Source organism: Gasterosteus aculeatus, chromosome 7, assembly GCF_964276395.1.
Source record: "Gasterosteus aculeatus chromosome 7, fGasAcu3.hap1.1, whole genome shotgun sequence".
Lineage (NCBI taxonomy): Eukaryota > Metazoa > Chordata > Actinopteri > Perciformes > Gasterosteidae > Gasterosteus > Gasterosteus aculeatus.
The window spans coordinates 28117610-28138434 of NC_135694.1; the positions used below are offsets into that span (position 1 = coordinate 28117610).

Sequence of the window (20825 nt, forward strand, 5' to 3'; positions counted from 1 at the left end):
CTTCGTATAATTGTAAAATAAACAGTGAATATTTCCTCTGAGCAACTTTTGTTTTTGACACGCTGAGTCGTCTGTTGAGGCAATTCTCCGGCGCAGCGTGAGTTTGTCATTCATCTCTGTCACAATAGAGCGCCGGTGTCGGCATCCATCTCGGTCGTTGTTCAACTTTTTGCGTGACACGAACAAACAAGTGATCCGGGCAATTATCGTTTTCTACCCAGTGGGAGGGCTGTGGGGGAGGTGGGTGGGGGGACGCGCGCGCGTGTGTGTGTGTGTGTGTGTGTGTGTGTATCCCCCAACATCAACACCAACAATGGCAAGCAGACGAATTAGACCACTCACGGCGTTTCATTGGAAAACACGTGTGGTACAGAACGGAGGGCTCAATGTCTGGGCCAAAGTCAACACGTGGATTTGGGGTTTGCAGAGAGTTTGTGTGTGTTCATGCGCGCTTTGTGTGCAGGGGGGGTTTTCCTCAGAGGTCCCATGTCTTTTTAACAGCGCCTCAATAAACCATCTGCACTTAGGCCCTTCGGAGCGGAGAGCTCTTTGCTGCCTATAAAAGACGGCTCATGCCATTAAACCAGTGCAGCGCTAAGTAGGCTCCCGGCACAGGGGCCGATGGGGCGGGGCATGTGTTTGGGGGCGGGGCGTGTGTCGAACTGGACCAATCGATGCGTCTTGTGCTCTTGCTGCCTTTAAGACCTCTAATGTCGCGGAGGTGCAGGGTGACAGGATGATGATGTGCAGGCAGCCTTTCGCTTGAGCTGCGCAGCTTTATTGGGCTAGACTAAACTCACTGAGTTATTCTCCACATTCGCACGTTTAAAGCCATTATTTGTATATTTGTAAAAGGGCTAAGGGGGGGGGGCATATATGCAAGAGAAGACAAGACTGAACAACTAATGATGTTAAATACTGATAGTTTAATACAATGTTGGTAGTGGTTGAGTTCAGTCCTCGCTTCAGGGTACGAGATAAATCTCAAAGAAAAACACATTCTTGTCTCCCTACAAAAAGAGCCATGCTAATGTTTTTTCATCTCTAGCGCATTTATTTGAAATCACATATTATTAGCCTTTGCTATTTTATTCAGCAGTGATACTGCATGTGATGCTGAAATGTAACAGCAGTGATTACAGCTCTGTTGGAACAAACAAACACCGTTTACCCGACAAGCAGCAATGAAAACAGGACGTACCGCTAGCTGAACGGTGATCACAGACCACAGTTGTTGTTTTGGGGTTGGTTTGATTTCCTTACCTGAATGAGACAGCAAATGCATCCGTAGACGGAGACTGTCCAGGAAGCTCTTTCCGCACAGCTCACAGCCGTAGGTCTTCATTCCACTGTGCATCTTCCTGTTGACGAAGAGCAGAACCAACATTTCAACGTCTGGATTCTGTCCCACTCGTAAATAAAAGGACTTTTGGAAAAACAAAAAGATTCAGCTTTTCAGATTGTGTGCAACTCCTCACTCCATCAATCGCCGCGTCAGCACTTATTAACCATCAGTATTCGGCGGGGAGCAGCCGACCATGACCTGGTGGCATAAATCTCAAGATGCTGTTCAAGCAGACGCACTATCAAGCAACGACCTCTCAAGTGCTGCAGATGGGCAAGGAGCCCATAAAGCGAAATATAATGATTTACTCAGGCAAACACACAGGCAGCTACTTAAGTGTTATGAACCATTAATGGGCAGGTTTTTACTACCGCTCGCTAATCTGCGAGGTGATGCACAGCTTAAAGCAACATCTGATCCGCAATGACTTTTTGACCTTTTTTGGGCCTGATAGACGGTCATTACACAAGGTCAGACAAGACCAAGGTTCAATATTTGATTATGTGGGAAAGGCCTTGAAGCTTAGGTTAGCAAATAGCATCTGACAACACAAGGTCTGGCCCAACGACTCGCTCGGTGACGAAATCCTCAAAGACCCCACGGCTCGGCACAAAGCATATCATACTTGAGAGATATCTGAAAGTGCTCTAAAGCAATTAAGGTGACACGAATTGCCAAACAACTGCCACGGCGCCTTAAGCCTCCCGAGAACTTCTAATATGTTGCCTTGAGTAAAGGTTCACAAAAGACACGCACCCGATACCAAAGATTTCTTTTTCATGAGAGAGACGCTCCTTTTTGATTATAATGTTGTGGTCAGTTTAAATCAAGATTTGGTTTGACTGGCATGTTTTCTAAATTGAGAAATTGAGAGGGCAAATACTAATACTTCGGTTACATTTTGGTCCTGCAAGATTACAACCAAATCAAATAGAAAATCAACAGCTAGCCAGAGAATGTTATGCTTTACTGTCCAAAGTATGATAATCAGACATTTTCTTTAATACGTGCTGCAAACTAAATTCTATTGTATCCACACAGCTACCGATGGCTGAGCAGGTGGTTAAAAGCGAACAGTACCAACGGGACAAAAACGATGCTGAAAGAGTTAAAAGTGCCTGAATATCTCAGGGGAACAAAAATGACAGAGAAAATGTAACTCTTTAGTTTCCGTGCACATTTCGTATTTTTGTATTCATTATCAATATTTGAAAATGTATTTGTAGAGTCCCAATCCACATTCCAAACGTAGGGTTGTTAATGCTCCATTACTGTTGTTTGCCAACCAACATAAAAACAACGAGAAAAAGAATAATCGGTCCTTTTTTGCATAACGGTAAACACGATAATGAAAAGTAGGTAGAAGAAAAAAAAAGAAGAAATAATCTAAATTTGCACAGGATATGTGCCCGATACTATTCTGAGTACATCCTTCTGGCGTCGAGCGGGAGCATCTCATCGTCTCTGCCGACGAGTCAGGTGGCGCGCTGATCAGCCGAGTGCATTCTCGGGGAAACAATACCCTTGATAAGAGCTCCACTCGGCTCGGGCAAGATGACAGACATCCATCTTGGCGTCTCTCGAAGCAGCCGCAGAGGAGGAGGAGGAGGAGGAGGTGGTGGTGGTGGTGCCACTTTCCCAAAACATGACTGATTGATGTCAGATGTCGAATGCAAATTGATTTACAGCTCTCTCTTTTGTGCCCCGAGTGGGGTGGCAGAGAGACAGAGCGGGGACGAGAGCGAGACAGACGGAGAGAGATTACAGCAGGTCTTAACGGCGGTGGCTGCGGGAGTTATTAAGTAACGGTGTCTGGTTTGACTTTAGAGACTATTAATTGCTGCAAAACATCCTTGAAACATGACAGGAGCAACGGTTTAAAAAAAAAGGGGGGGGGGTTGAATAGGGGTTGATAGGGATTTTAGTAGTTTGAATCTGTGGAGGGAGCGTGGAAACTAAAAGGCAGAATGACAGCCCTCCGGCAAGAAGAGTGATTAAAAGGCTCTATAAATGCCAAATGCACCCAGAAGGGAAAGAAGACACTTGAAAAGCCAAAACAGGGAGCGAAAGGGGCGCAGAGGGACGGGAGCGACACAACCGAGAATGGAAACGATACGAGGTATCCGTCTGTGACAGTACAGTCAGCGCAGGAGTTATAAAGGATATGGACTCTGATGAAAACTTTTGCAGTTTTTCCCAGACTGCCCTCTTTTTGTTTTTCCTCTCGACGCCCTGGGGGCCAAAATGAGGAGGTCGGCGCCAGTGTTTGATGATATTATGAATAACGGTGCGGAGGAAAGGCAGTCGCACGCTCGCTCGCCACCCGTCTGCTCCTCCTCGGCATCCTTCTGTCTCGCTGCCATGTCATTTTTGCCGACAGAAATTCAGTAACGAAAAAAAAACCAAATTGGACAAAGGAATGCAGCCAGATTTTCTCCCTTTCAGGATCCCAGGTGATGTCCCGCTTTTACTCAAACAAGCCTTAAAGCACCACACAACACACGCGGAGCACAAAGCCTTTCAAAGGCCTTTTGTGTCCCTCCTCAATCTGACCATTGTGCCCCCCAGACAGAGCACTGATACGGTATGGATGGACTTATTAAGGCCACCAGATGTGGAAGCGACGCCAAGTATTTTCCCCGTAAATGTAGCGCTGATGAGCAGTGTGTGTGTGTGTGTGTGTGTCCCTAACTGCCAAAGCCGGCGCTACCCACGAAAACAGCACATTACTGGATGTTCAAACACAATGGTAACAGCACCTGATCGCGAAATTCAGTCCATCAAAGGGAAGGTTTGGGACTCAGCCTCTGCTATTGAAACACTAATGGAGCTCCTCCTGCACACAATGGGTGGCCAGATCCAACTGTACCTGTAAGCAGACGTGTGCCTGACCTCCGGTCTGGAGACTGGAGAGTAAGCGACCTCGCCACTCAGGAAACGGAGTCAATAACAGACGGATGAAAGGTGCGCACGCACACACGGACCCACGGGACGCCTGGTGTGCACGAGCGGAGCTGATCGCACACTGAATTTCAGCTTTCACAAGATTTTGTATCTGCTTTCATGTTGTGCTTCTGAAATAGATGACGGAGTGTGTGTGTGTGTGTGTGTGTGTGTGTGTGTGTGTGTGGTGGGTGGGAGCGTGATTTGAAACAGACTGACTGCCGCCATTAAGGAAGTTCACATAAAACTCTCTCAGGCCATTTACTCAGTTAATAATCGACTTTGTCCAACAGTCACTTTTGACAACGGCAATAAAATTTAAATTTATGTCCCCAAAACATATGCTGATCACCTCGTGCGGTGGGCTTCCTCGTAAAATCCAGCCTATACCGAGGCCAGTCTGAATGCAAGTGTGTGTGTGTTATTGGCCTGGGTTGTTGAGCCGTAACAGCTTGCCTCGTGTAATTCGGAACTTTTTTTTTTTGCCTGTTTTGCGGCTGGACTGGGCCGGCCATATATCATAACCAGCACTGCATTTTGAGAAATAAAGACCTAAGCTACCCACCTGCTCTTACCTTATTTTTTATATTTCTAATACAACGCCGTCAGAAAAAGTCTAAGCTGAGCTACCGATTCTACAAAGAAAATAACCATAAAATAAGTTATTCAATATGCCTCCGGATTCGATATGATCACACTTTGACAAAGTGCTGGCAAACCTCTCTGCATATTAAGCCCAAACCTCAGTGTTCGGTTCAAGAGCTCTACCGCGCACGGACGCAGATTGGAGGCGGCGTCCCATGAACCCTTTTACAATAACTATATAATAATTAATATACAATAATAAGTCGAGTTACCATAACGAAACTGGCCGCTATTTTGACTCAAAACACGGCGCTCTTCCTGATGGCCGATGGCCCTACGCTGGGAATGAAGGAAAATTGCTTCTAGAACGTAGTGGTTCTTCCTCTACGACGCTTTATTAATTAGACTGAATCCACAACGCTACAAAACGCAGATAAACATTTCACTTCCTGCTGTATAAAAGTGGGCTGAGGGTCTAGTTGCTCTTTAAATTAAGTGACTGATATTGTTGTTGATATTGTCTTCCGCTCACACCACCATTTCATGTAATCAAACTCTTTAGAAAGAACAACAGCCGTGCGGAGCCATGCTTCATGAATTGCACTTATTTCCCATTGCTAGCCTAACATCCATTTCTTCCCCAGCAGCAGAGTGTTGTTCTCCACCCTCATCCATCCTTTCATCTTTTATTTATCCATTTTTTTTTCTCCATCCTCCGTTTGTGAAGGGAGCTATAAAACAACTTGAAACGGCGTTCGTGAATGAAAGCTTTGGAGAGGGAGGAATGGGGGGAGGGGGGGTTACGATAGAGAGAAGAAAACACTAAAAGATTAAGGGAGGCGATTGATACGACGTGGTAAATTGAAGAAAGGCTGTGTGAGTGTGTGTGTGTGTGTGTGTGTGTGTGTCTCTCTGTTTGTTCATTAGCTGTGTCGGTCAGAGGAAAATAACTGCTAATTGGAGGAAAAAGGGACTGTGAATAGAGTTCAGACCCAAGTAACAAAGGGGTGGAGAGCAACTCGTGGGCATCCGAGACATTTGGTGACAATACAAAGGCTTGTCAAGCAAATTAACTTTATATCTCACATTATCAACTAGATTCAACTTTTGAACCGGCTTTTAACGCGACGTTTCTCTCCAAGTTGCCGTCCGTGTTTTCTCCTCAGAAGATGATTAAAAATGTTAAATACGGTAGAATACCGTTATTTCATCAAGGGTGCGTGTGAGGCTGGAAGCATTCACGCTAATGAGTCAGGCAGAGAAAAGGACGCAGAACGCATCAAAAACCCGGAGCGCGTGTCGCCGGGGCATGTGAGCGGAGAACTTGTGCTCCTCGCCCACAGAGCTGCTCATTCCCTCAGCTCCATATCGCTCGCTCTGATAAAAGGAAACAAGCCACATTGTATTTTAATCGGGGGGTCTCGCGTTTTTCATTTCATCAAAGCTTCAGTCGAGGTTTTCCGCGTCACTCTAAAAGACTTTTTTTCCGTACGACTCGCTCAATTTGAATTAAGTGACTATCATCGCGCTGTGGGTAATGTACAATTACCGTTGATTTGATTTGTTTATTTCAACTGACAGATTATCTGCAAAAACAGACCAAACGGCTAAATGAGTGCCGTAGTCCTGACTTTTAACAAACCGCGCCATTCGTGCAGAATCTGTATTCAAAAATGTACGCACACTGATTCCAATAAGTATTCAAGACACAGATGGGGCGACAACTTGAAGCTCGAAAGACAGAAGGTGGCAACAATCACACGGCTGGAACGGGGCATGCAACGTGGTAATAGCACACGCGGGTCAACTGCCCCGCAAGCACAGGTCAATAACCAAGACTCGCGTTTCAAAAATCACCCATGGTATAATTGGGATAATGCACTCTAGAAGTAAGAGCCCTACCAATGGTACATCCATTTGTGGCTGAAAGCAGGGGGGGGGGGGGAGACGGAGCGTCGCCACACACACACACACACACACGACTGTCGGTGGTGAACAAAGGCAAAACGATGCACGAGGCGATTCGGTGACACTGTGTTGGCTGATCCTAATGTGGCCGTAAGTGGCGGCGGCCCACGCCCGTATGTTGCTTTTCTGACAGCGGGAGAAGAAGAGGAGGAACGAAGGGCTTTCAGCGGGCTGATCGAAGGATTCACCAGGAAGAAGAGAACAGAACAAAAAAAAGATGATCATCCCAAGAGGACACCTTGATATGATGTTAGAGGTATCTCGAGGCAGCATGTGTTGCTTTTAACCTTTACATGGGTCCTTTTTGTAGCAGTCTGGATATGCAGGTGACAGAAAAGCTCCCTTTCTGTTATTTTATCCCTGCTTTCTACTCCCCCCCCCCTCTCTCCCTCCCTCACCCCTGCTGTCTTTGCTCAATCAAAATGTATCAGCCGGGTTGCCGTAACACCGGTCGGCGTGGGCTGTTTATCCAGAGCCCTCCCGCACATATCAATGACTTGGCCCCCGTTGTCGCCTGGCGGGGAGACGTTCATATAAATTCAAGACACACATGCAAACGGCGAAAGCACTCGTGTTGAGCATAGATGAGTAGCAGGGCGCGAGGAGAAGAGGAGGAGCAGACGGGTGGCGAGCGAGCGCGCGACTGCCTTTCCTCCGCACCGTTATTCATAATATCATCAAACACTGGCGCCGACCTCCTCATTTTGGCCCCCAGGGCGTCGAGAGGAAAAACAAAAAGGGAAGGTAAATCGCGTTGAACCAATCAACGCTAATATGTTCTTTTGCTTGATTCGGGAGCGTGCACCGTATGTCACCTGCAACGGTGAAGCCAACCTCTGGCGCTGGAGATATATCCCCCGACTTATCGTCAATATCTGATCAATGCGGCTCCGATAATGAGCGCAACATTGACAGGCGGCTGAAAGCGGTTTGATCAATGACCCCGGCGAGTTTCATTAAAATCCAATCAATCATGTCCGAGTTAGCCCACAAGAACTGTCCTGACCCCACAGCGCTAATTATTGTATTGCACAAACTCCTAATGGCGTCACACGTAGCTTCCAGGTGCGTTTCGTGTCTCTGGAGACCAACTCGTGTCTTCGGCGCTGCTCGTTTTAAAGGATAACTGGAAGAATGAGATCTGACATGCAGATTCAGACCCGAGTAGGCTGCTGGAATAATGAAGAAATAACGCCATGTGAAGATTGTATTATTTAATATAACCTTGTAGTAAGTAGTGCTATTATGACAACAATATCGGAAGCCTTCAAAATGCTGGATGGGGCATCAGTTAGTATTGCACCGTTTCCTATGTGGTATTTATCAACTCAACTTGTGCACTAATCCTTACATCCTGCTGTATTGCTGCATGTACAGATGAGAAGCAGTGAGATGGCTCACTCTGCAGTTACATCCATCAGCTCCCCATAACCACATTTGGTCATTGAGACGCAAGCGGTCGTTACCTTGAATGTTCCAAATGACTTCTTACAAAAAGCCACGCGACGGGGAAGTGGCAGCGCTGCAGGACAGGGGGGGGGGGGGGGGGGGGGGTTAATGACATGAGGGGAGAAAAGGGTCGTCAGAGTGATGAATTTAAGTTCTTATTTTGACAGAGACGCCTCGATCAGTTACCCGAGTGAGTGCACGGCATTCTTACACGGCGGATTCTTAATACCTTTTGTAAACTCACTCCCAATTGTACAGTTATGAACGGCTTCCTGAGAGTGACAAGATGTCATGTGGTCCCATGCGTATTACTCACAAGTGTCTGTGTTCATAATTTCAACCAACCACATTGGTTTATGTTTGCTTCACTTTATGCAACGAAAAATCGTATCAAAAAAAGATAGATGTGCCTTTCAGAAATGGTCACAATGATGTGGGGTGAGTTGTTGAGTTGTTGAGCTCACAGAGGCCACTAGAGCTGCATCTTTTCTCAGCTTTGATTAGGTCTTAATGTTAATCCAGAAACTGTTTGCTACCACTTTGTCAAAAGCAACGGAAATGTAACAAGTTACTTTTTGCACCAAATTAGAAGCAGGTCATGCATGATTGCTACCTAACCGCTTATGGATGGAAGAGCCTGGCTTCTCAGGTAATGGAAGGTGAATATTGCAGGGGACTTTTAATTGTGCTTCCTGGGCAGTAAATCACTATTTCAAGTTAATCCCAGTAAGAGACGCTGGATTCCCCCAAAGCTCAGAAGGTAGGATTCACTCTCTAATACCCTCAGCGTTACTCAGGAAGCAGTTTCAACCGCTCGGCCACAGTTACACTCAGTCTGAAGTGCTCCCCCTTCTCACAAATTCCTTTTATTCAGTGAGGTGACAATGACGACTAATGACCCAGAGGTTGCAGTTCAAATCCCACGGACTGGCAGGAGCAAATTTGACTGCATAAAAAAATAAAATAAAATACGTAACACAGCCTTAAATTCAAAGGGTGTTGTATTCAAACTGCTCAGCTGCCTACTTAAGAACAAAAAGAGAGCAGCGCCTGTGAGTGAGTTAACTAAACGGAATCAAGACGAATAATAGGAAAGGAAAAAATAGCTATTCAGAACGGCTGGACATCAATTACACATCAAAACATGTTCGTTGAAACATGATGGAGCCTATAAAAAAGAAAATGTCATCTTCTTATCAACCTTATCTGCAAAAGTCAGATTTGTCAAAAGCTCCGGACTAGAGACATCTTTGTGAAGACCAGTGCAAAACATGACGAATTTAACCTGAGAGTCCAAAGAGCATTCGTGAGAATCATCTAATAAGCACCCCAATGTTACTCATGACTCCCATTTCAAATGTAGCACACTGAAATCCTGCTGTCAGAGATCAATAAAGGAAAGTCTCTCATTTTCAACAGCATCAGCAGCGGGATTTAACAACCTGTTACAGGAATGGGGAGGAAAATAATAACAGCAGAGAAACTGCAAATAATTCCTCCCAAAAAAAATGAAAATACATAATATATTGCTTAATGGGACAAGTTCTCACAAATCACTCACAACAAGCCACTTAAGTACGTACCAGTTGTTCTGCATTATAGAGGCCCAAAATAAAACAGACAATTTGACTCTTTAAAAGGCGCCGTCGCTTTAATTAATGACCCCAAAAACGGGTGGAATAACGACGCATCCGAAGAAGTGTTACTCACCAGTGTGACTGCGGTGCGTCACTATGCGCTGCACACAGGTGTGTGCGTGTGTATGCGCAGCTCCCTGCAGCCCCCCCCCCCCCGGGTCATTACTATAAATGACAGCGTGCTCTTAGTCAACCTGCCTGGTTAAATAAGGATTAGAGGGATAAGGAGAAAATAACTCAAAAACGGTGTCTGCAGAGTCTGCAACAAAAAGAAGAAGCTCAGCTTCGCCTGCAAATCATGACCCACCCCCACCCCCCCCCAACACACACAGACCTCCACCTCCTCCCGTGTGATCGCTCTCTTCTTCATTTTACCTAAAGACCCTTTCAGTAGAGCGTCTAAGGAGAGCGTGTGAGATCACACGTATAAAGTATTTCTGTTAAAGCCCATCTCTGAGACAAACACCAGCGCCGCTGCACCCTCTTCCTCCCGCCTCTCCTTCGGATCAAAAGATCCTGCCATCTGAAAATAGCACGTCAACATGTCTCTTTCGTCTTGTTGTTACTTTCTATCCCCCCCCCCACCCACCCTCGCCTCGTTCTCGACTATGTTGCCGGTTTGTTAGATTCCTGTTTTTGCCTCCGCTCTTGCTTTCTTGATCTGCGAGAGGTTACATCGCATCGAGTGTGTGTGTGTGTGTGTGTGTGTGTGTGTGTGTGTGTGTGTGTGTGTGTGTGTGTGTGTGTGTGTGTGTGTGTGTGTGTGTGTGTGTGTGTGTGTGTGTGTGTGTGTGTGTGTGTGTGTGTGTGTGTGTGCGTGCGCGCGCGGTAGCACAGCTTTGGTGGTCTATAAAAAGCAGCCAGACAAAGTCTCCTCTCTCTCCTCATGCATTATGCATCGGCATCACCTTCCATCAAGTGACAGAAAAACCTCAAAGACGTCTAACTTTAGCTCCCATTCGCAAAGCCAAACAGAGGAGGAGACGTGTTATTTTGACTGCCACAGTCGAGCTAAGCACCTGTTACATCGATAAAAGCTGCGCTTCGACAACAACAACCTGTGCGACGGCGCAGCTCTCACAAAATAAAGAGAGCTGGGTTGAATGCAGACAGAAGCCAGAGTGCACAAAGAGTTGAAACGGGATCAGATGACATTGGATCCAACTTTGACCTTGAGAAGTTTGGGCGCTTTGCCGTGGCGTTTAATCGCAAACGCAGAATCCAAAAGCCTCAGGATGGGAAAAACGCCTCAAAAATATTTTTTCGCAACACTGGCTGAGTTGGTGTGAAAACAATTACAAGACGATTTGGGAATTTCCTGATTAATTACTTTACATTTTTAAAGTGTAAATTAGGCCGAACGGGGGGTTTATCGCATGTCACCGTCACACAGACGAGGAAGGGTTAATTCTTCTAAAACCCCCCACGCGTCACCTCTCTCTCTCTGTGGGTCACGGCGACCGGTGAATGACCGTGTCAATTGTAGTCAAGGCCTTTCATGGTACTGGTATCCCAACTCACAGCGTCACCTACTTTAGCTTCCCCATCTCCTCATGGATCATTTAGGAAAAAGCGAATAAACCGGATCATGACAGACCGAGCGATTCATACGCAGTGACTTCCCAGTGACATTTGAAAGAGCTACAGAAAGAGACGTGTGTGTTCAAGTGAGTACAACGATCAAAAACAAGCAGGCTCAGTATGCACATCTATCTTTATACACATATGCAGAAGTGCAGGACCGTCACATGGGATTGCTCAACAGTTCTGACTACAGCTGCTGATCTCAGGAGATACTGGCAGCATTTCATCGAGTGTCCCAACTTCACAACGCCGCTCGGTGCAAAACACGCTTGTTTACCTGGAAACAGAAGACGCACCACGTGACCCGGAGCGGAGCGGTTGACACTGCAGTTATTTTGGGGATTTGGACACACGGCTCCTCAAGCTATTACGCAATGCCTCCGGCCATTGATTTACTGTACTCCCCCCGCAAAAAACGCCGTTACCATCGCACTCTCAGAGGACAAGAGAGCGTGTCTGAGAGAGAGTGTGTGTGTCAAGACAACGCGGATTCGATTATTAGCGGTTTATGACTGTGTGCACGCAGGAGGGAAAGAAAAAGGAAAAAGAAAGGGGAAAAAAAACATTGCAGGGGCTTATTGACACCAGAGACGGCCGCGGGCAGCTTGTTTTGACGCGTCTGACCTCGGTACTGTGTGTGTGTGTGTGTGTGCGAGTGTGCGTTTGTGCGCGGGAGCCTGGGGAGGTTCAGGTGGCGGCGGCGGTGGCGCTGGGCCATCTGCGCTGTCATTGGACGCACGTCCGCCTTCCAAGAGTCGCACAGCGGCACCGGCGGGCGTCCCAAACGGCCCCAGCCGGAGCTCCGCGGGGCCGCAGTAAACAAGCAGCTCTCATCCCAAAGAGGCCGCGTGATGCTCTGCTATGTTCTTGTACGCAATAGAGCACCACGCCACCGGTGGTTTGGTTGGCTTTGGCTTTTTTTGTTTTTGTCCCTGGCCACAGTACACAGAGGGTTATGTAACGTGGATCTGGTCTTTTCTTTACAGCTGCAAAGACTTGATACTTTTAAAAACAGATAATTCATGTTATTTACCGAATTGTTAAATCGAGTATCAAAAGTAAACGTGTCGTCCCAGTCAATTACGTAAACAACATCCATTCTGGGAGCCACAAATCCCCCGAAATGTTCCTTCCATGAAACCAAAATAAAGTCTTACTCTTATGGGAAACAAACTGTATTAAACATGTCTTACACGGTGAGCTAACTCAAAGGAAGCAGAGAGATAATGAAGCGTGACAATTGCTCCTATTTCTGGCGGTCCCCTGATATTCCCCGGAGGTTCCTAAACCTGACTTTTTGGATTCATCGGCGTACGTTATGTAACCGCAGCTCGCTCTGTTCTTATTTATACCCGACGTCGCTCTTCTTCGCATCCCATGCGTCATCGCATGTGACCCGAAGTGTGTCGTTAACCATGGATAAACATATTGCCTCTGGATGCCACATCCTATATTAGCACATTCATCTCTGCACAGCACACTATTACAGAGGGGGGAGTGGTCGGGGGGGGGGGGGGGTGGGGGGGTGGAGAACTTCCGCGAGTGTGTATGACAGCTGAAACAGCAGCCGGCGAATGGAGTGGGCGGTTCGTGCCAAGAACCTCCGTCAGTTTGAATCAGAGCTTTTGCCCGCACAGAGGAGGGTCGTGTGAGGAGTTCATGTGCGCGTGAAATCCATCTGATAACACACACACACACACACACACACACACACTGATTCCACCAGTGCGGTTCGGTGCTGCGCGGTGGCAGCCCGGTTAATGATGTTGGCGTAAATCGGAAAGCAGACGAGCGGATTGATTACTTATGCGTCTGGTGCAACTGTGCAATTCCAAAATTCAAATGCGAGGGGTTTTAATGCCGGCAGGCAGTAAATTTAAGATCAATTTAAAAGCACCGCTGTGACAACCGGCCTTTTTTTTTTTTTTTTTTCTAAAGTTGTTAAAAGATAAATGGGCAGAATAAGAAAAAGAGGCGCAGCAGGTGAATGATAAGTGCCAGGTGTTTCTGGGTTTAGTCAAGGAACAGGATCATTCTCTTGAAGAACAATTCATTCTGTACAGGAACTAGGGCGAAGAAAGGCAATTTGAAAACAGCATTTAACATGGTAATTCTTTCTTAAGTGGAGAGAGCGAAAGCAAAAAGACATTTTCATGCTTGGGTCAATTTTGCTTGTTGCACGTTTTCTTTCTACCAGTCTTCGGGAAACATGTAAAAGTTCTCCTAAATTCACTAACGGTATTTTTGGTGAAAAATAAAGAATCCCTCTGTTAAAACCATTGACTTGAATACGTCAAAGATATTTTTCCACCTGGATTCACCAATGTTCCGATTTATGTTGCGGAAATGTTTGCCAATTGACAAGATAATGGCCCACCCACTGCAGGTCAACGTACAATTTTAGGTCAAATAAAATGAATGCAAGTAATCCCTTGAGAAAGTTTCATGTTCGTATCATGTAGTCAGGCGTTTAACCCCAATTCAAACCTGGATTGATTTTAACACAGAAGGAGGATATTGCATTGAGTCAGTGTGCCTGCAACGCATATGGAGCGATAGAAAGGAGCTCCAACAAGAAGCCAGGGAGGGAGGGGGAATATACTGGAGGGAGGGAAGGGATAAAATATGTGCTGACAGCTTTTTGGCCGGAGGGCTGGAACACTGAAATAGTAGCGTCTGGGTGTCACGCCGGGGTCGCTCCCTTCACTCGAGAGCAGACTTTACCCGACCCCGGCTGGGGAAACATCACACACCACTACAGGCCGACTGATAACGTAGTATCTGACGGATAACGTGCAGACTTGTCCAAATGTGACACTAATGCATCTGGGGATGTGTCGACACGTGTACGGGAAGCCCCCCCCAATAGAACAAAATCATATGTTCCCTTTGCGTCGAGCAGGAATTGTTTATTTAAGAAGAACATAGTGTAAAAAGAACGGGCGGAGCTGCTGCCTTTCAGCTCTTACGTAATGCAATGTTTTTCGGAAACAGCTTGTAAGTAATAACGTGGGATTATGTAATAATGTCGGAAAAGGGTTATGCAGCAGTCTGCAGCAATGACGTTGTGGTGATTTGGGCTGGCTGTGAGAGAGGGCGGGGGGAAGGGGGGGGGGTGTACCTTTTCCTTACAACTGGTTAGAGTCAGCATAAGTGAAAGAGTCGATACGCTCGTGCATGCAAATACCGTCATAGAATTAGTCCTGCTCAAAGTGTGCACATTGGCCCGAGCACAAGGTGTTCTCCAGATCACTAAAGTCCCCCGACTTCCTGGAATAAAAGGTACAGAGAACACGGCCTCGGTGTACCTGCAGGACTACAGGACACCATTTGCAATGTGAAAGGGAGGCTGGAAAAAGACTAAATAACAAAACGCTCTTGAAAACACATTGCAAATGCCGTTTTCAGTCGTCTGTCATGTTAGTCGGAAAACAACCCCAGTACCTCTTGGACAGCAGAGTCATGGAGACGACTGGAACAGGAAATACTTGGATGATATTATTGTTTATGTGCTCATTTAAGTCCAAACTGTGGCTTTAAGAGTTACGACACACACACACACACACACACACACACAAACACACACCATCTGACCACTTCTTTCACAAAGAAAACGATCCCTTTCTCTTACAGAACAGCAAATCAAACAGCTGCTCTGAAAATGTCCCAACCCACTTGAACAGAGCGGGCATCTTAGCGTGTCTCATGGTTGGTTAAGTATTTGCCAGCTGGGGTTGCTTTTCTCGGTGCCTGTGTGTGCGTGCGTGTGTGTGTTTTTGGCCTGCTCGCCATCAAAAAGCACAGTTGAGGTGCTGAATCAATCACACATGTAGATGGAATCCAATAAGCAGGCAGCGAGACTGCAGCTGGGGCCAACGGGAGACAAGGGACAGAGCAGCGATGCCCGCGTTGGCAGAGCTCGCCCGCCCGCCCCGTCTCAGCAGATGCCGCGTTACAGGGCGGGTAATTAATAGCCCTGTGGGGCTCGGGTGAGAATCGCCAAGGCACCCTCTTGAGCACACACACAAAATAATAATGTCTCCATTTGCCCCCCGGAGCAGCTTTGCGCCAACTAGCCTTCACCTCATTATGCCAATCAAATGGACCAGGGGGTGGAGGGGGGGGGGCAGGGGGGGGGAACAAGCTGTCCTTTCTCATTTGGCCACACTCACTTCCCACAGTCCACGTGTCCATTACAGGGAAAAGATTTGATCTTAATAACAACGTCGCCACTCTGAGCTGTCAGCAAGTGGCCGAAGCGCCGAGCTTTCTCGCGGGCCGGTTCTACCTTGGTTTGGTAACGAGCCACACTCACCGCCACTCCGCTCCCAAGAAGCTAAAAATGTCGGATTCATCGGCTGCCAGTGCGGAGCCACACACCCTGAGCTGCAGCTGGGTTTTCACAGTTCGCTCGCGTTTTTTTTTTTTCTTCCTCCCTCTAAACTGTGAAGGGTAAACTATTTACAGTCTTGGTGCCAGAAAACTACTCTAAAATAACAGGAATTTAAGTGGAAACTATTTCACAACTGAAACTCATTTTTACTTTAAGCGCAAACGTGTCTGCGTTATTTTCGGGAAAAAAAATATGTCCTGATGACACAGAGCTGGTGACCTTCCGTTCAGCTGATCAAACCTACATCTTCCTCCTCACGGCCCCAAATCATCAGGCCTCATGCAGGAACTCCTCCTCAAACATGTTTGAATATGGCACCTCTTTATTTAGGAGAACTTGCAGCGATTTTCTCATATTTTTGACATTTGCTTTCTCGAATACGACAACAGAAAGTTAGCCAGCTGCACGATGCGAGACTGGGGGGCATTTTCCACTAACGGCTCTTACTGCGGCTAAGGCGAGCTGGTGGCTAAGAACTAAATGCCACAGAGCCAACAATGGCACAGTGGGAAAGAGAGAGACTTTTTTGTTGTTTGTTATTTTTTTTGTCAAAAAAAAAGGAAAATGCAGCATGAGGTTTAATGAATGAGACTTAACATTTTCCAGTTTCATCTGTTTCCATTGAAAACGGCGGTCTCAGTAAATGTGATACGCCGTGGCTTAACAGTAATGACCCGTAATGTTTCTTATAATTGCATGTCTGACTTTCTCCCCTCAATGGCCGGTGGTACAACAATGAATCACCACGCAGCTATTGCACACTTTGACATTGGCTATACTCTTGCTCCTTATCTGACTCTCAAGACTTAATTACTTTCATTTTCATTTATTGTATTTGTACAATCGGCTGGCGTGGCTGGGTTCAGAGAAGATAACCAACGCGTTTGAAGAGGCCCGTTACGCCGGAACGTTCAAGTAAATGACCTACTGGCTCCGTCTTCGAACGGGACTGTAGGGCGAGCAGCTATTTTCTGACGTTTGTTTCGGCCTTGGAATCGTGTGAGTAAAGACCCTGACCTGGCGGTCCACAGTCAGCAGGGCGGGCATAAGGAGGTGTACTTAGTGGCAGCCAGCCTCTGCAGAGGGCCTTCCTCTGGTGTCAGGGCCGAGTTTAAACCGCTTCGGTAAACACCGTCGGTCCATTCCTCCCCCTGCCGCCTCATTGAAATCAGCTTCTTAACAAACACATCTCCATCCTCTTATTCTGTCGCTGACCTACTCCCCCCTCCCCCCCCCCCCCCCCCCCCCCCCTCTACACACACACACACACACACGCACACTGCCACCACAAAACGTCCCCCTGTGTGTTACCTGAGACATGCAATTTACCTTTTTTGTTGTTTGCCTGACCTAGAGAAAACAATTTCAGAGGGGTCTTCCTGCGCTCTTAACAGCCCTCCGTTTGAACAGGTAAAGGCGACTGGCGTGCCACAATGGCTTTTTTCTTCTTTCTTTTTTTTTTTTTTCGCCTCCGAGAAGATGAATTGGCGAGCTGTCAGCTTGAGACAGGCCGAGTAGCAGTGTTTCTGTAATGGGACACTGGAAGTGTCTTTGATTAATGGAAGAGCCATACTGAGCTGTTAGCGAACCCGCCGCGGCCCAGCGAGAGCGATTGAGCGGCGGATACATGCCGACAGATGTGCGAGGGAGCGCGGGGGCCTCGAGTCCAGCTGAGAAGGAAGGAGGAGGAGGAGGAGGAAGGGGCGGGAGGAGAGGATGGAGAGCGCTAGTCGGCCCGGCTCGCTGCCATTTTTAACTAGAGGCCTATTCCCCCCCCCCCATCTTCTTCTTGCATGATGCAGAGCGAGTCAGACCTGCGTCTCGTCACCTGATCACCTGCTTCACTACAGGAGAGATATTGCGATGAGCGTTGGGAAAGGAATTCATCTTCATGGAATGTTGTATGCAGTAATCAGCTTCGACACAGAAGCAAAAAAGCAAACATTTCTCAGTAAGAGGCAATAAATAGTGTTGCAACATCGAGTGCTGTCAAAGAAGAATTGATCCAGACACACGCGGCCATGACTTGCTTTCACGAAGCTACAGTCAAAGGAAACGACGCGTCCTCCCAACATTTAGGATACAACCTGAAAGCCAAGTGAAAGAGACGGATTCAGGGACACAGGCGTCGCATGCCGGCGACTCGGTTCTGCTGTTGACTCCAAAGTCTATTCTGGTGGGAGACGTCTCGGCCTGGAGCGAGAGGTTTCTTCTCTTCTTAAAATACATTTTGCACGGCCTCTCATTTACACTTTCTTGTATTTCAGCAATAGTTGGTGGACAAATCTAAATCATTTTTTTTTGATGCCGTAATTTAGCTGAAAGCCATCGGTTCCGGGAAAGAGGTACACAAGAGTACAGAGTTGTACTGTAAACGGCGTCCAATTCCTCCCACTGCAAATATGTCAGAATAAATACTTATCTTTGAGAACAGCCGAGTAGACTTAGATAGCAAAATATAAATACCTTTAAACCATTTGTAACGTTCGCTGATACAAATTTAACTAAATCTATCCATCTGTGACAACCACAGTTTACAAGGCAGCTTAAACAGAGGGTTCCAGGCTGCGCTCCCGCTGCTTTATGTTTGGAAAAATGCTTGTTTATTGGAATTGTGGCATTGCTGTGTTTTAAATAGAAAGAACAACATTTTACAAGGTAATTAGTCAGGCTATAATCCCTCTCTCTCTCTCACACGCACACACACACTGAGAAAACTGCATCCGAATGCCATCATGTGACAAACCACTTTGAATTCTGCCCAAAATATGTCATGCAAAAACCTCCCGTAGATGGATGAAATGCGTTTTGGAAAGAAAAAAAAAATGCTCCTGATAAAGACGAAAGCAAGTACCTGCATTTTGAGGCAGCACCGCTGCTACATGGAGATTTATCAAGTTTTCTTCAATTCCTCTTCCTGCTGCAATCTCATTATCGTTTCCAGCAGGGATCCGGGGGGGTTTAGGCGAGGGCCATGTTGGGGGGGTTGGGGATGGCCGTTTATGTTGGCCCTTGTTTTCAGGGGTTGGAAAGCGTCCCGAGGGAGCGCATTCCTCACCCAAAAGCACGACTAAAGGTATGTGAACCATCTGGACAAAGCCGTGAGCCACAATGGCCCTACACAGGCCCATCCATGTGGTCCGAGGGCCAGTCAGCGCCCTCACACTGTCCTCTTCTTCATTCCCCCCCCCGGCGCTGGAGGCATGGGGCTCGATATCCATCGGCCCCACTCTGGGCCAGCCGTCACTTACACTGTGTGTGTGTGTGTGTGTGTGTGTGTGTTCCGTGGTTCCTTCCTCCTCAGCTCAGCCGGGGTGAAGAGGGTCATCTGTGAGGCCCACTGTGATGCCCGCCCGACTGAAGAATGCCGCCCAACGTCAACACATCGTCCGGTGAGACAATCGCTTCCTCATTCGCCCGTTTATCGTCGTTTCGAATCATCACATGACGCCAGCGCGCAAAGAAATTGCTTACATACCCAGAATGAATGCACAAGAGACCAACGAAAGGCAAGCTCAACAATTTCTCATATTACGAAATGAGTATGTTAGCCGTTTTCTTCAGACCATAACTAAAAACGAACAAGTCTGTTTAATACAGGAAATCATACTGACATGAGGAAGTTAAAAACATCTAGTTATGGAGTTTTGGTTTACTAGGAGATAACTGTCAAGTCAATAAATCAAATTTCACGGACAAATATCCAAACGTATCCCTTCAGGTTTACTGATATTTCTTGATATTACTTGATAATTTCTATAACTTTGCCCATTTCTATATCATTACATAAAAGATTCCCTGTGTCTCACAGACTTCCGGGTGGTAAAGCCCAAGAAACAGTACTGCGATTGACTGCCCCCCCCGTCTCTCGCCCGATGCTAGCTGCGATTGACTTCAGCCCCCCACCCACCCTGTCTCCCTCTAAGGATAAGCGCTATTAGAACGCAGAGGCATCCATCGATTAAAGTTACTTTTACAGACTTGCAGTTAAAAAGCAAAAAATGTCTTTTGTTAATTATTGATGTGCGTTTCCATCGAGTTTAGTTACGACACAACATGTATATTTTCTATGCATTTAAAAAAAAAACGTGCCTATCCGAGGCAGAGCGGGCACATTTCCCCCCAAAAAACTCTCGCCAAGCACTGGTCTGAAGCTACAAACACGCCCTGAAGCCTCCCCGGGCCACAAATGCAGGAGGAGTCATCCTCTCTGGGTCCGGCGCGATCGTCGGCTCCACAGAGGAGCGCTTCAGACGGCTGGATGAGTGCTGCTCAGATGGAGAGGAGAGACGGTGCAGCTGCGTCTAATAAAACAAACTGAATTTGATAATCAGCCGGGACAGTCGATTTGCTAATAAGGGATTCTAATTAATGAATCGATTTGGTGGTCGCATTTGGTGGGAGAATGCGCCGTTGTCAAGAGCGGTCAAGTGCAGTTTGCCGGGCCCCTCTCTCTCTCCCCCCCCTGCCCATTGCTGAACACATGAGGTGATTTGAATTTCACTTGGCACTCTGTAAAGTCTCTTCCTGCACAGGGAGAGGGGAGGATCAGTGGTCAGCACTGATAATAATATGGCAGTTCTGGCACATCTTTGCCCCGAACACAATACAATTTAAAAGGAGTACACAGACACAATGTCCATTTTAAAATTCCACATTCCTCCAACAGTCTAAGATATAAAGCTTACGATCAGCATGGTTGTGAGGTTGAATCGAAAGAGCTTAAGTTATGCACTTTTTATTGATATATTAAATGGCACTAAATGTAATGTTAGCCAGTTCGCGAATGCTCTTGAACAAACGCGATCTTTATTTGAACTATAAATTAGGTTTTATAGAACACAGACTTGCATTGCATCTTGAAGCAATAATTGACCACACACTTTGCAACTCCAGGCATATTACCTAAGCGTGTGCTTCA

The 20825-nt window shown here is 46.8% G+C and overlaps 1 protein-coding gene across 2 annotated transcripts in view; it reads right to left on the reverse strand.

Moving 5' to 3' along the window:
- The window catches only part of zbtb16a (zinc finger and BTB domain containing 16a), a 109864-nt gene that overhangs the window by 62247 nt on the left and 26792 nt on the right, over nucleotides 1–20825 (reverse strand). For both annotated transcript variants that reach the window (XM_040181271.2, XM_040181273.2), the window contains exon 3: nucleotides 1264–1361. In XM_040181271.2, coding sequence (XP_040037205.1) covers nucleotides 1264–1361 — 98 coding nt within the window. The remainder of the gene's footprint in view (nucleotides 1–1263; nucleotides 1362–20825) is intronic.